Genomic DNA, 15,802 nt, shown 5'->3' with positions numbered 1-15,802 from the left:
TATTTGAATCACATCCCTGCCCCTTAGAGAAGCTCTTAAGCTTGTAGTTAAAAGAGCTTTCAGCTTTCTCTAACGATAAAAGGGCTTCTGAAGTCAACCTGTGTTTTTAAAAATGGCTTTAACTGTATGTCCCAGTATGGAAAGAAACATTTCTTTCTGAACAGAAGTTAAGTTTGGAACCCAAATGTAGGAAAAAAAATCTCTTCATTATTAAGCGCTGAGCTTAACAACAATAGAGCATTGGTCCCCGAGTCTATAAATAGACACCACCCAGAGGGAAACCTACCGGGAGATTTCTGTGACATGAACGTTGTCTTATCATCTCATTTTCCTGATGTTTGCTTTATTTGTTGTAAGTTTTGCCTGTCCTCATTATTTTCTCACCCAAACCCAGGTTTAAATACCATCTATTATATAGGGAAATTTAAATTCTAACATTTGCATGAGGATTTATTCAACTAATCCCCTTACTTCTTAATGCCTATTGTTGTGGCTTACATTGCATCTTAAATTGAATGAGACTAGAAAAAAACAACAGAAAAAAGAACAACTAAACAAAATAAAATACCACTGTCATACTTATGTGTTAAGGACATTGTTATTAATGTTTTAATATATTTTTAATTTAGGTTCCTGAAGAAGGGGGACAGTTACACATTTAACATATTTTCCCGAGTGCTTACTGTGTTGGGAAGTGCTGAACTTTGAGGAAACAAATGGGGGAAAAGATGGGAAAGATGGGGAGTTCTTTTTATTTGAGTTTATATTTTTTCAGGTGAAAAATATATATGTAAATGTAAATATATACTGTGTTTTAGCAAGGAGTAGGAAAACCACAATGTAGTCAGACATTGAGGTTCATTAATGTTTAATTTCCTAGGATCTACCTAGAGAAACAATGACAACTTGGCAAGTGCTTGTTAAATTGCCTCTAAATTATATTTCACATCAATAACTTGAAGCATTGAGATATTTAAGATACGGAAAGAAGCAGTTGATTTTGATACGGAGGATGTAGGTTTTAATTACCCATATTAAGATAAAAAGGATAATTATCTCTTTTCAAACAAACAAAATGTCACAGACTTTCTAAATGCCACATTTAAATGATCAAGAGCTCTTTCAAATTTATAAGAAGCATTTCTTGCTTATAAATTTTTGTGCAGATGAATATATGTAAGTATGGTTGATATATACTGAATGCTTCTTTTTTTGGAATCGCATGAATTGCATAAATACATCATATAGTTTACTCTGTGCTATAAGTGCTAAATGCTAGAGAAAAAATTTACAGTGCCCTATCTTACATAATAAAACAACAAAAACATAGCTAATAAGACATTCCATTTTTATTTTACTTATTACCGATTTTTGAAATTGTGCTTTTTTTATTTTGAGAACAGGCAGGTTACTTGTGTACTGAACAAGTTTGTTAGACCCTGAGGATTAAAAGATGAAATGCACAGAGAAGAATGTTATAACACTTTATTTCAGTCTCAAGAATTTCTAAAAGAATGACTAACAAAGTAAGTAAGATTTAGTGCCTGGCCAGGATTTTAAATCAGCACATCTCAGATACTGTCATGTTTGCCTATTCTGAGAAACACTAATGAAATCTAGGATTTTATAATTTCTAGCTATATGTAGTCAATGGTGTAGTACTTAAGACAGGGCAATCCGCACAGACTCTGATGGAAACTTGCTCTCTTCAGGGTGCCAGCCAGAAGAAATTAGAGCTACTGTCTGTTTAGAGGGGAGGAGAACCACAGAGTGACTCTACCACTCCTCCCACCGACTAGCGCTGCTTGACTTAGACAAAACATCTCTTTATTCTCCTAAAAAGTCAGTTCTGCGGCACAGATGAGCTAGTGTGAGCTCTGAAACTGACCAATTAGAGCTGTTCAAAGAAGATAATTAGATTGGAACTATTTTTGCAATAATTAGGACTGTAAGAAATTTAAAATTTTGATGTATAAGAAGGTAAACGTTAATTTTACTTTATACATGTCTCTATAGAAGGTTTCTAAGGACATGTCGCTTATAGCTCAGCAGTCTACAGGGTAAGTAAGGACTGACAAGGAGACTTCAGAGGACAGTTTACAGCATTCTGCCAAGCCAAAGTGAAAGTATAACTGTTGGGTTAGTGAGCTGGAGAAACATCTGGGGATGCTTTGCATTTCACCCCCATGGAGAGGAAAGAGGGATTCAGGAACCACATTATGGGAGGTACCCTTTACTTGGGAGAGCCTCCCTGCCTCAGTAGCACTACATAGAAAAACCAAATGCTGGCGAAGTCATTAGTAACTGGACACAGACACACAACTGAACTTGCCTCTGGGACATATCTTGGGAAAAGTATAAAGTTTTTATGACCTTGATCCATAGAGGGATACTTGTGACTTGGTCCAGATGCAGTGAACAACACCAATTCTGTGTTCCCTTTCTTTACTTCAATAATAGAGGTTCTGAGTGAGATTTTTGTGAACTGGTCTATTTAACATTATTTTGTATTTAATGTTTACTTCTCCCTTCATTTTCACTAGACTGCTTCAGTGAGCATTCCCTCCACCTATATTTTAATAGAAGGTGCTGTGGCCCTGAGGGCAGTGTAAGGTTCAGCTCCTTTTTACAGTGGGTGAAGGGTGCTGCGTGGGAGGGAAGACTCAAAACAGCTTTTATGAGTTCAATTTCATTCTCTTCAAACTACTTGTAAGGATGTACAGACCATGGAGAATTTATCAATCATGCATTTTTGAATATGTCCTGCAGTGACCCTGAGACCCTGGGCCCTAGCTGACAGAAGTCTGAGAGGGCTTCAGAGGGTGATGGGATGGTACTCTTTTCCCTTGTATTAACCTGGCTGCTGGCATGTTTCATGCTTTGTGTCCTCATGAAGACACCAGAGTTTAAAGCCTGGTGCTGGACTGTGGAGGTGACAAGAGAAACAGATTTGATTTTCATTATCATGGGGTGATTTAATGGAGCAAAAGAGACTTTGAGTTTATTTGACCCATGGCAAACAGAAGAGATTCTAAAGACAGGGAAAGTAGACCTAAGGTGCAAGAGATAGTGATTTTCACTGAGTTCTGCAGTAATGGTGTTGAAGTAAGGAATTTTATAGGGCAGGGTACCCACGGGCACAGTTATTGCATGATGATTATGACCATGTGCTGCCATTTGCTCCTTAACCCATTCAAAGCATCTCTAGTAAATTCCTGGAGAATTTACAGCACTGACAGTCAGAGGTTCTCTTCTGATATCCTCAAAGGTTTAAAGATTTTTAAAAATCTGCTAACTTCTTCTGCCCGTGACTCCAGAACAGAGAGAATCCCTTTCTTCCTGCAGATGAGGAGTGTGATTCGTTCCGTGTTTCATGAGTGCTTTAGGAAGGGGGTGGAATAATTGGCACATCACTATCACACATAATAACCCTTCAACTATGATTGCCTCTTATTACAACTAACAATAGTGATTTTGCCCACCATGGTGCTGCTCAAATCTATTCATGTATAGAAATAAGTTCCAGAGGATGAGAGAAAAACCATGACTTAATTGCTGGAGAATTAGGAAGTACTTTCAAATTAATTCATTTTCATTAAAGTCCTTGTATTATGGTATCATCTTCTCTAAGAAGCTTTGACAAGTCAACAATCAAGCTTGAAATAAAATCACTGACTAGACATGATCACTCATTATCTAACTTCACTGTATAAAACAGTACTCTACAGTGGCCTTGTATTAGTTTAGACTTGACTATTTATCCAGAGATTACAGTATCATGAAATGCATTCATATCTGGTTTACATAGATTTTTATTTCACTATTGAATTCAGATGTGATGATGTCTTAGGGTTTCTGTTGCTTTGAAAATACCCTGATCAAAAGCAAGTTGAGAAAGAAAAGGGTTTATTTGGCTTTACACTTCAACATTGTGGTCCATCACTGAAGGAAGTTGGGACAGGAACTCAAACAGGGCAGGAATCTGGAGGCAGGAACTAATGCAGGGAACATGGAGAGGTGCTATTTACTTGCTTTTTCACAATGGCATGCTTGTCCTGCTTTCTTATAGAACCCAGGACCATCAGCCCAAGGATGGCACCATCCACAATGGCCTGGGCCCTCCCGCATTAAGAACTAATTAAGAAAAAGCCTTACAGCTGGGTCATATGGGGGCATTTTCTCAACTGAGATTTCTCCTTTCAGGCAACGCTAACTTGTGTCAAACTGACATAAAACTAGCCATCCCCGAGGGTAACAGATGGGAGATCCATTGGTATGGATAGTGGCACGCTTCCCTTGGATCACTGCATACAATTAGAGAACAATAATTGCTAAGAAAGGAAAGCTGATTCATAAAAAGCATGGGCTTGTTTTTATTTATCTCCGGCTATACAAATGACAAAGTTTTATTATCCAAAAATTCTCTAGAAGGTCAAAGCTAATGGACTTATTTTTAAGAAGAAAAAAAAAGAATGTTTTTTATTGACAACAAGAAGCTGTAACCTCATTTTCCACTCCATTGCTTTCCAGTTAACTGGGTATTTTGATTATACCATGTAGGTAAATATTCTATGTAATGAGCTTTCTTAAAATTTATCTTCTAACTGAAAAATGAGAACATAAAAACTTCACATTGGACAGGGAATTCTGTGATATTCTGATGCATGTGTATTCTGGGCAATGCTGAGACCAGTTTACATCCATTTATCTCCTCAAATATTTATCATTTCATTAGTACAAACATTTGAACTCATTTCGTCTTGATTTTTGAAACATCTCATGCTTTATTATCCTTCATTACCACCCTGTGCAGCAGAGCCTGGAACTGCTCATTCTATATGATTGCAAATTAAGTGCCCCTGGTAGCCATCTCCTCATCCTTTCAATGCCTTAAGTATGTAAAACTTATGAACATAATGTATTCATTAAAGAGAATCTGACATCAGGGCCTGTAGTCTACTACTAGTATGTCCTTAATTTAACCCACCCAAAGAGAATGCGTGTTTTCATTACAGTGACATTTTGAACATCTACTATGACTTGGTTACAATGTGAAAGTCAGTGAATGATAAGAAATCTGCAGCATCCGGACAATGTGGCTTGCCATACACCAGCAAAGAAGATGATGTGACTGAGATTGTACCAAATGCACTGGAACACTAAAATCACCCGAGTAAGCATGAGATACTGCAGGAGGGCATGATAAAAGTAACTGCCCATAGCAGTGGAAAAGAGGAATTAATGAATTGGGAATCAAACAAATAACAAATGAGACCAACAAAGCAAGAAAGACTTTTCAAGACTGATAAAAATAAAGATAAGTTGGAATGATTAATTTTAGAAATGCAGAGGATAAAGCGACCATAGATATGGTGGAGGAGTATAAAAAATTGGAGTAAAGAAAGCTATGAAAAAGAAGAAAAAATAAAATTGAAAATCTGAATGATGGAGTGGGATAGTTACTAGCTCAGTTGTACCTTGTAAAAGAATGACTCAAGAATACACAGAGATATCAGAACTAGAAAGGATGAAGCTGTCCCACATGCAGTAACTACAAAATGTGCACAAACCTGATGGTAAGATGGCTCAAGGGTAAAGGAATTTACTGCCCAGCCTGAGCTCAATCCTGGGACCCACACAGTGGACGGATAGAACTGACTCCTGTAGGTAGTCCTTGACCTCCACACATGTGCTGCATCAAGTGCTAAAAACGTACACATGCATGCACGTGCACACACCCACAACTTGAGATTAAGTAATTAAAAATGTCTGCAAAATTTTTTGAAGACTTTTATAAAACTCAATTGAAAACCAGAAAGTAAGACATAATGACAGGAAGAAGCTTGTTGGTATTTACCACTTGAAGACATCAGCTCTTTCCAAGTAAACTGTTAAATTCAAATCAATTTTTGAAATTATATCAGATTGCTGTATATTGATATTCAATCCAAAGCTTGACTTAAAGTTTGAGATTGAATACCAAGAGCATCAGGACACCTAAAATGAAGGAAGGAAGTGAGGATAGTAGCATTTAGATAGTGAAACTCAGTAAGACACTGTAATGATAAGAACAGGTCTCAACCAGCAAGGACAGTTGAGCAAGCTGAAGAGGCTGAAGAACTCTGGAGACCAGCATAATGAGCGAGGGGACAGGCTGTTGAGTGTTCTTAGAACAATTAACTATCCATTCACACGAGGAAAGATGGATTTTGGTAATTTCTAGGCTCAAAAATAAGATGCAAATTAAGTAAAGATCCAATATGTGAAAAGAAGGCCAATTGTTTAAGAAGACAATACAGAAAAATTGTCTGGGACACCAAGTACGGAAGAGCATCTTCAACACAATGTGATAGCACGCAACACAAAGGAGAAAAGGTTGACTCACACATTAAAATCAGCAATTTCTTTATGAAAAATGACTTTCCAAGCAATGTGGGAAGACATGTCACAGATTGGGAAATAATCTTGCAGATCTTACAAGAGGAAACTATTGTTCACAGAAGTGAACATCAAGTCATCAAGAAACTAAAAGACTACCCAAAATGAAAGTAGTTCATAAAAGAAAATTTGTAGAAAAAAAAAGACAATTTCACCTAACCAATAAAAATGGCAAAATGTTTGCTACTAGGGAAACACCAAGTAAGAGCACCCCAATATGTCCATCTGATGGACTGCCAATTAATGGATGAGAGGCAATAGGAGCATGAGTTCTTCTGCTAAGACAACCAGATTCAGTTGTTCAACTTTCAAGAAGTAACTTTAGAAGGACACCATGGAACAAACTTGAAGAACAGAGGGCTGGGGAGACGGCTCAGTGGCAAAGAGCTCTGGCTCTCTTCCAGAGGACTTGGGTTCAGTTCTCAGCACCCACATGGCCACTCATCATAACCATCTGTAACTCTAGGACCAGGGGATCTTATGGTATTTTCTGGCCTCTCTAGGTACTGCATGCACATGGCACACAGACATACATATAGACAAAACACTCATACATAAAAATAAAATAAAAATAATTAAGAATCCTTTGAGGAATAATCTATAAAATGTGGAATTACTTTGCTGAAAATTTAAACCTTAATTCTGACAGCAAGAATGGTGAAGTGATGATCATAAATATTTATGTGTGCCTGTGGAGTTTTATCATCTAAAAAGAATATGATGTCCACAATGAACGTTAACACTCCATCTCCACGATAGACATATTATCCAGTATTCCTTTCCTTATAAAAAGTATACACTAGTTTTGAAAACTTGAAATCACATAAATGTTTTAATACAGTTAATTACCAACTGTTTTTAGTGAAATATTGTCAGAAGGAACATGGAAGATATGTTAGTATAGAGAGGTTGAACTCTTGACTTAATTTAGAAATTGAAACAATGGCATTTGAATATTGCATGGAGAGAAAGTGAGCCAGAAGAAGGAGGCATGGAAAGTGATTTTTTGCAGAGGAAATAATACAAGGAAAGGGAAAGAGATCATGAAGCTCTCTTTAACGTTTTGAAGAAGTTTTCTTGTACCCAGACTATAAAGATAAAAAATGCCACTCACCTGTGATTAGATTGGCACTGGGATGGAAGTGTTATTAAGACAACTGTGGAGACTCAGGTTTGTGTTTAGGAGCCTGCACTTTGTCCTAGATCTCTGCAGCACCTTAGGTGGAGAGAGACATAGCCATGCTGGACACTTAGGTGGGTGCTAGAGCTAACAAGTGGAGGACCTCTCTGGCAGTGTTTGGATGATCACAGGTAGGTAGCAGAGACCAGAGACAGAGCTGAACTACAACAGCATGGAACGGTCTTTCCACAGACATAGGACATGGCAGGCATGGTAACTGAGTGGACAAGAAGTAGATCGCAAGAAAAAATCTTTTCATTGATTACCTCCATGGCCAACAGTAATATAAGCAGAAGCCAGTAAATGAAGGATGAACACATTGGGGTAATGAAGAGTCTGGTTTTACATGAATGTTTGAGGTGTCTGTGAACAGAACTTCATGGCCTCTTTCCAACTTCTGGTGAAGTTCAGTCCTTTTCTGTATTCCCCAACACTCAGTTAAAATGTTTAGAAGTTCCCAGTGGGCCAGGTGGGATTTTATGAAGAGTCTCCCATGGGGATCAACAAAGCATGATATATCAATGTAATATCACATAAATATCATTGTACTTTTTAATAGGAAAAATGTTATTTACCTGCCCAAAACTTACAAGATGCCTTCAACATTGTATGATGGAGGAAGGTCATTGGTTAAATAAAAAGAAGCTGCTTGGCTCTCATTGGTTAGGAGATAGGTGGGAGGAGTAGACAGCACAGAATGCTGGGAGGAAGAGGAAGTGAGGTCAGACTCAACAGCTCTCCTCTCGGGAGCAGACGTCCGCCATGCTCCCGGCTCCTGGGCAGACACATGCGATGAAGCTCTGAAGCTCCGACCCAGGATGGACATAGGCTAGAATCTTCCCGGTAAGAGCACCTAGGGGCGCTACACAGATGATTAGAAATGGGCTAAATTAATATGTGAGAATTAGCCTAGAAGAGGCTAGATAGAAATGGGCCAAAGCAGTGTTTAAAAGAATACAGTGTCCGTGTAATTATTTTGGGGCATAAGCTTGTCGGGCAGGCAGCTGGGGTGTTGGGGGACGCAGCCCCGCCGCCGCCCATATTACTACAGATGACGCCCAAATGTGTGGCTAACTGAGTCCACAGAAAGCCTGAGAAAGCTTGGGAAAGAGTAAAGCATGTTTTCTTGATTGTGACAATTTCTCTGGTCTACTCTGCTTGCTAGAGGCAAGCAAGCGCCTCATCTAAGAGAGGCTTCCTGACTCAGCTTTAGCTGCAAAGCCTGCAGCTCATTAAGAGGTCCTGCCACGAAACACTTAAACGGTGTTGACGAAAAGCTGAACGCATGCTTTTCGGTTTTCAGCCGTAGCAGGAAAAAAGCTGCGCTGTTTAAAAATGCCGGCTTTCTGGGCCATCCTGCCAGGGCAAACTCTGACTGTTTGAGGCAGGAGGGCCGGCTTCCGAGAGAGGATTTGAGTGTTGTCTGTTGTAGCTTGCTGGCTGGCAGGGACCTTGAAACGCCATAGAGGTGAGGCTATAAACATTGCTGCAGCCTGTATATCCACCATGAGGCTGGAAAGCTAAGGAATGGACTGGATCTAGCTGGCAAAGCCACGGCTTTAGTCCTACTGAGATTGCTTGGCAAATTAAAGACTCATGTGGTCAGAAAAAGAGAGATATACAGTAAAGACAGATTCAAAGACAGAGAAAATTTCTGAATGGTTTAAAGTGTGTTAAAAATATATGCAAGCTGAAAGTTGAAGTTCTTAAAGCAAAAAACAAAAAAAGGAAGAGAGTTGTTGCGTGTACACACCTTTAATCCCAACACTTGGGAGGCAGAGGGAGATAGACCTCTGTGACTTCAAGGTGTGGTAGCACACGCCTTTAATCCCAGTGCCTAAAAGGCAGAGACAAACAGATCTCTGTGAGTTCAAGTAGTAGCAAACACCTTTAATCCCAATGCCTGGGAGGCAGAGACAGGTGGATCTCTGAGAGTTCAAAGACAGCCTGGTCTACAGATATACTCTCAAAAAGCAAAAAGTTAACTTAGGAATGTCACAGCTTAGATTCTTAAGCACCTAGTGATTTAAAGGCGCAAATCAAAAGTGCTCCTGGATAGTAAAAAATTGTAGATTCACAATAGGACAGATTCAGATCACTAAATGAGTCACACTGTTGGATGAATGTACGTAGGCTTGAGAGAGAGAAGAAAAAGAATATAGAGAATAAAGTTGATGATTAAAAAAGAAGAGGTAAAGTCTTTAAAGAGACAGAGTACAGATAGTTAAGAGATTAAAAGAAATAAAGAAAAATAAGATATGTAAAAATGGAAAATTCACAGAGAGTCTGGATTATGTACATTGTGTTTTCTTTAAAATTTTTGACTGTGAAGGAGCTAAGTACAGAGAGACATTTCATTATATGGGCTGCCAAGTGGAACCAGAACGGATATCATGAGGGTATGATTTCAGAATTTGGGTTTAAGGACATCATGCTTTGGAAAGGAGTTTCTTATTTTGTTTTCACAGAGGATGAGACTCTATGGATTTCTTCTATTCCGATTTGGTATGATGGACCATGTCCTCCAGAAGGGTTGCTGTGAACATCTTCAGAAAATTGCTTCGCTCAACTGCCAACTGAGATGAAACTAGCACACAGGTTATACCATGAAAGACGTAACTAACGACGCCCCCATTCAGCAGGAAGCAGTTTGGAGAGAAAAAACTGCGCCCATGTTCCCAAATATGGTTTATAAGTTCTTTTACATTTAAAGGGGGATATGATATAGACATGAATAATTTGCATTAGTATATATTTTGCTTTATTGATAGAGATTTATGGTCAATTTTGTTATATGTATAAATGTTTCTGATGTAACTTTTACTTGATAACTGTTTCGTTATATGTAATTTTGCTATGTTAAAGTTAAAGCCTTTTTTTTGTTTTAACCGAAAAAGGGGAAATGATGGAGGAAGGTCATTGGTTAAATAAAAAGAAGCTGCTTGGCTCTCATTGGTTAGGAGATAGGTGGGAGGAGTAGACAGCACAGAACGCTGGGAGGAAGAGGAAGTGAGGTCAGACTCAACAGCTCTCCTCTCGGGAGCAGACGTCCGCCATGCTCCCGGCTCCTGGGCAGACACATGCGATGAAGCTCTGAAGCTCAGACCCAGGATGGACATAGGCTAGAATCTTCCCAGTAAGAGCACCTAGGGGCGCTACACAGATGATTAGAAATGGGCTAAATTAATATGTGAGAATTAGCCTAGAAGAGGCTAGATAGAAATGGGCCAAAGCAGTGTTTAAAAGAATACAGTGTCCGTGTAATTATTTTGGGGCATAAGCTAGTCGGGCAGGCGGCTGGGTTGTTGGGGGACGCAACCCCGCCACCGCCCATATTACTACAATTGTACTCACAGCTCCAAATAAAAAAGTGAGCAAGACAGTCTCTCAATTCCAAGATTGCAAATTGCAGCACATATATAAAAACTCTAAATGACAAGTAATGCCTAATTCACATGCACAAGGCTCCATGTTGGATCCCTAGAGTCACCTGCCCAGCTAAAAAGGTGATGGAACTTTCAAACCATTTACAAGGCAAAAGTTATCATAGAACAGGAAACTATACTACACAATAATTATTTTTATTTGCTTAGATGGAAGGAAAATTTCAGAATATACAACATTTGAAATGTCTTCTGTGCATGTATGTAATGTGTGTATTAAAGTGTGTGTGTGTGTGTGTGTAGTTGCAGGTACACTTGGAAATATTTTTGGCATTTTCAAACACAGTTTTTTCCATTATTCCTCTTTATTTCTCCTGGCCCACTTGTACTCTTTAATCTATCTATCTATCTATCTATCTATCTATCTATCTATCTATCTTCTAATTTTACATCTTTACCAGTTTCCCCTCCCTCCTTTCCTTCCATTTCCTCCCCCATCTCCCCTCCCTGAACCTTTCCCCCAATCAACTTCTCTGTTTCTCCTCAGAAAGGGGGCAGGCCTCCCATGAGGATCAACAAAGCATGGCATATCAAGTTGCAGTAAGACTAAGCACCTCCTCCTGTATTCAGGCTGGGCAAGGCAATTCAGGATGAGAAATAGGTTCCCAATAGCCAGCCAGAACTATAGGAACAGCTTCTGCTCCCACTGTTAGGAGTCCTACAGGTAGACCAACTACACAACTGTTACACATTCTTAGAGGGCCTCCATCGGTCCCATTCAGGCTCTTTAGTTGTTGTTTAAGACTCTGAGCCAGATTAGTTGTTTTTGTGGTTTGTCTTGTGATGATCTTGACCCCTCTGGCTCCTATAATCCTTCCGCTCTTCAGCAGGATTCCTGAGCTCAGCCTAATGTGTGGCTGTGGATCTCTGCACCTGTTTCCATCAGTTACTGGAAGAAGTCTCTCTGATGACAGTTAAGGTAGGCACTAATCTCATGATGGCAGATAGTCAGTTCAAGCTGTGTAGCCATTATTGCTAGGGGTCTTAGCCAGGGTCATCCTTTCAGATTTCTGGGAGTTTCCCTTGTACCAGGTTTCTACCTGAACCCCTTACTCTCTTTCCAGCCATGTCTTTCCATACTTTCCCTCGTCATCCACCTCCTCACCCAACCCCCCAAGTACTCATCCCCACCCTCTCCCAGTCCACACTGTAGATCTCTTCTATTTCCCTTTCCCAGGGAGATCCATGCACGCCCCCTTGGGGAATTCTTTTTTAATGTATAGAGGACTCTGTTGAAATTATGATATTCAGCTAGAGAGGAAATAACCTGGGCTGAGAAAATTGTATAGCTCCTAGGTCACAAGGTGCCAGCTGGATGCCATTGAGATGATCAAGGGTGATGTGACAAGAAGACAGCAGAAGTAAGATTAGGGTACAAACGGATGGTCGAAAGCAACTTTAGGCTCAGAGTGAGTTCATGTATTCAGGATTCTCTCATCTAAACCGAACTTATTTCACTCAGGTTTTTGCTCAGGTTGCATGGGTCTGTCAAGAGATAATGACCTATCTTTTATCCCTGTGCTCCAGCTCTTCTGTAGCCTCTCCCATCCTGGGAAGGGCTATTTCAGCTGCCAATCGTAATGCTGACTCTACTCTTGTTTCACACTCCTGTTCTTTCTTCACTGGACAGATTCCTGAAAGATGAGTTAAGGTCCTTGAGTAACTGCCCAGGTCCTTGTCACAGCACAGCTAAAATGTTTGAAGGGCTATTTGTGTGATTGCCAGCTGTGGTCTGGGCATCGTCACCTCACACTTTTGTAATTTAATGTGTACCCTATAGTGGCCTGACATCTCTTGCGTGCCATTTTGTGTAAATGTTTCCAGGATATGGAGGTAAAACTAAGTAATTGATTCAACATCTTCTAAAGATGCCTACAGACTTCCTTTGGGGGAAAACATATGTAACTTGTAAATTTTAGTATAAAAACAGCACTGAGAATTATTATATGCTCTCAATAAGATTGCGTCTTGGGAACTTTAGGTTTATATGTAGTGATATGTTGTCTCATCATCTTTAAAAATAAAGTAAGTTTTTATTTATTTGTACTGTCCACTAACCCTACACAAAGGCCAGATGTGGTACTAATCATATTACATTTCTTAGAATTATACTGTGAAAGTTGAATTTGAAATATAAATGCAATTGAACATTTTGATAGTAGTAACACACAGGGAATGCCATATAAATCTATTATTTTATAAACATTGATCTTTATTTTATTTGTGTGTGCATGCCATACATGTGTAGTGTTCACAGAGGCCAGATGAAGGTGTTGGATCCCTTGGAGCTTCAGCTACAAGCAGTAGCGAGTCACTGATGAGGGTGCTGGAAATTGAAATAAGACCTTCAGGAAGAACTGTATACTTTCTTAAATGCCATCTTTCCACATCCAGTGAATATATTCATACAAGAATAAAAATGGCTAGGAGGCCCCTCTCCATGGGCCTAAAATGGTTGCTATACCTGTGAATAGAGAGTTGTCTTCATGAAAACCCTGAGTGTCCAGTTAGCTTAGCTGGAAGGTTGTTTTAGTGTCTGGTTGACAATATGTATTATCATCTCTTTCAAGCTAAATCTGGAACCCTTTTCTATTAATACAACAGTCTTAATTAGTCTTCCCATTCTCTAAGAAAGCATGTGACCAAGTACTTAGAGATGACTGATTATTTGTGGGTGCCTGTCTTATCTTGCCAGTTTCACTGTAAACTTACTGATTACTCTCATTCAGTAAATATTTATTGAGAATGCATCCATCCTCTGTCTAAGGATGGCCTTTAGATTTAAGGTAACTTTACACACAAATATTTTCTCAATTCTCTATAGCTACTTATTTGAATATCTAAACCACTTTCTGAGATGCAAGTTTTGTGAGGGAGAACTAGCTTTTTCGTGTCTGTCACCTTGGCACCAACAATCTGAGTAGAGTAACCATAGCGCTATTTGTATGTGACCACGGCTACATTTTTCATCTGAAAACATGATGATGGTGAGGCTGAGCTTTGCATTCACAAATTACCTGATCACAATTCTTTGGGCTAGTTATTTGATTTATTCTAATAAAACATGTAGCTGAACCCATTTGGGAAGGAATGAGGTCCTACTGAATGGCTTAGGACACATGAGACCATCTAAAAGCCCAGCCTCCTCTAGGAAACCATCAGCGAAAATATCAACATGAACATTGATATTAGCACCAGTGTCAGCAAAATCACCAGGTGTATGACCTGGTTCAAAATATAACTGATATGACTGAGCCCTGATAATTTTTCAGGCTCTGCTCAAGACATTTGGGATGTGTCAATAACCAAAACAGTAACGCCCCTCCTGCCATCTTACAGAATTTGCAATCTGTGTCAGGAGAAGAAAGCCAGTAACCCTGGTGAGTAAGTGAATTCTGTGCCGAGGAGAGTGCCGATGAGACAGTGGAGCCCAGGGAAGCAAATGGGAGGATTACTTCAAGAAAGAAACAAAGCTCATTGAGTATGTAATACTCTGAAAACGAGGAATAAACCTAGCAGAGGATGGGGAATAATTAGACAATTAGGATATGTGCCTGATTTCAGAGAGGAATGAGATCTGGGGAAGTCAGTCATACTGTGAGGGAAAGGGAGAATGCTGTCTTTAACTCATTTTTATTTAAAGAAGTTTTTTTCCATTTTACATACCAACTGCAGTCCCCCATCCTTCCTCTGACCCCCCATATCCCCCCATTCCACCCCTATGCACTCCTTAGAGGGGGTAAGGCTCCCATGGCGAGTCAACAAAGTCTGGCATACTAAGCTGAGGCGGGATCAAGTCCCTCTTCTGCATCAAGGTTGTGCATGGTACCCCACCATAGGGAATGGGCTCCAGAAAGCCACTTTATATACCCAGATAAGTCCTGGTTCCACTGCCAGGGGCCCAACAAACAGATGAAGCCACAGAACTGTCACCCACATTCAGAGACTGATGGAAAGCAGATGCAGGGATCCACAGCCAAGCACAACTTAAGTCTTAAATAGAACTTTAGTAAAGTCAAAGAAAAAGTTACCACTCACTAAGAAAAAAAAGTAGAAGCTATCTTCAGTAAAGTGATATGAAGGTGTTTGGAGAGTCTTACCGTTTTTACTGATGTCGAGTTCCTTCAGATTAACTAGGCTAGCGATAGAGGTCGGCAGACTTGAGAGGTCATTATCAGGGATGCTTAGTTTCCGCAGAGCTTGGCAGTTGAACAATTGCTGTAACAGAAAAGAACAACTCACTCGTTAGGCCACAGTTTGGTTAGACCCACACACATATAAATTCAGTAGCAAATTTGAAGTTACCGTTTTTTAAAAATCAATATGGCAGTAAAAGAACCATTAATAAGGCTTCATTTTCTTCCACACCCAAATTGGAATAGCTTCACAACCCATCTAGCTGATAGTGCCTTGCTCTTTTCTCTCATACAGACACAAACAAAATAGAACAAAATGAGAACCAAGCAGACAAAAACCTTCAAGAGTTATCCTGTGCATTCCTACAGCTAAGGGGATCACTTTAGTTCTCTTTATTTTGACGTTATATTAGATTTCATAAAGTCTTACTTCAATTTCTTTATCCTGAATAAATACTTGTATGTTATCAAGAGCTAAGACACATCTGAATACCTACACTCACATTCTTTGTGTCCCCTTGGATGCCTCATAAATCACTGGTAGATGAAACATGGAACAAAAATTCAATCAGGCTCAATTCACAGTTTCGTCAGTCTAAAGTACT

General features: G+C 39.5%; 1 protein-coding gene across 15 annotated transcripts in view; it reads right to left on the bottom strand.

Moving 5' to 3' along the window:
• Lrrc7 (leucine rich repeat containing 7) overlaps positions 1-15,802 on the bottom strand; it is a 426,547-nt gene that overhangs the window by 207,541 nt on the left and 203,204 nt on the right. For all 15 annotated transcript variants that reach the window (XM_075980998.1, XM_075980991.1, XM_075980994.1 and 12 more), the window contains one exon: positions 15,162-15,279. In XM_075980998.1, coding sequence (XP_075837113.1) covers positions 15,162-15,279 — 118 coding nt within the window. The remainder of the gene's footprint in view (positions 1-15,161; positions 15,280-15,802) is intronic.

The sequence above is a fragment of the Microtus pennsylvanicus genome, chromosome 7 (assembly GCF_037038515.1).
Source record: "Microtus pennsylvanicus isolate mMicPen1 chromosome 7, mMicPen1.hap1, whole genome shotgun sequence".
Taxonomy (NCBI): Eukaryota; Metazoa; Chordata; class Mammalia; order Rodentia; family Cricetidae; genus Microtus; species Microtus pennsylvanicus.
The sequence above is the reverse complement of the archived record's forward strand: the minus strand, read 5'-3'. Positions and strand labels throughout refer to the sequence as shown.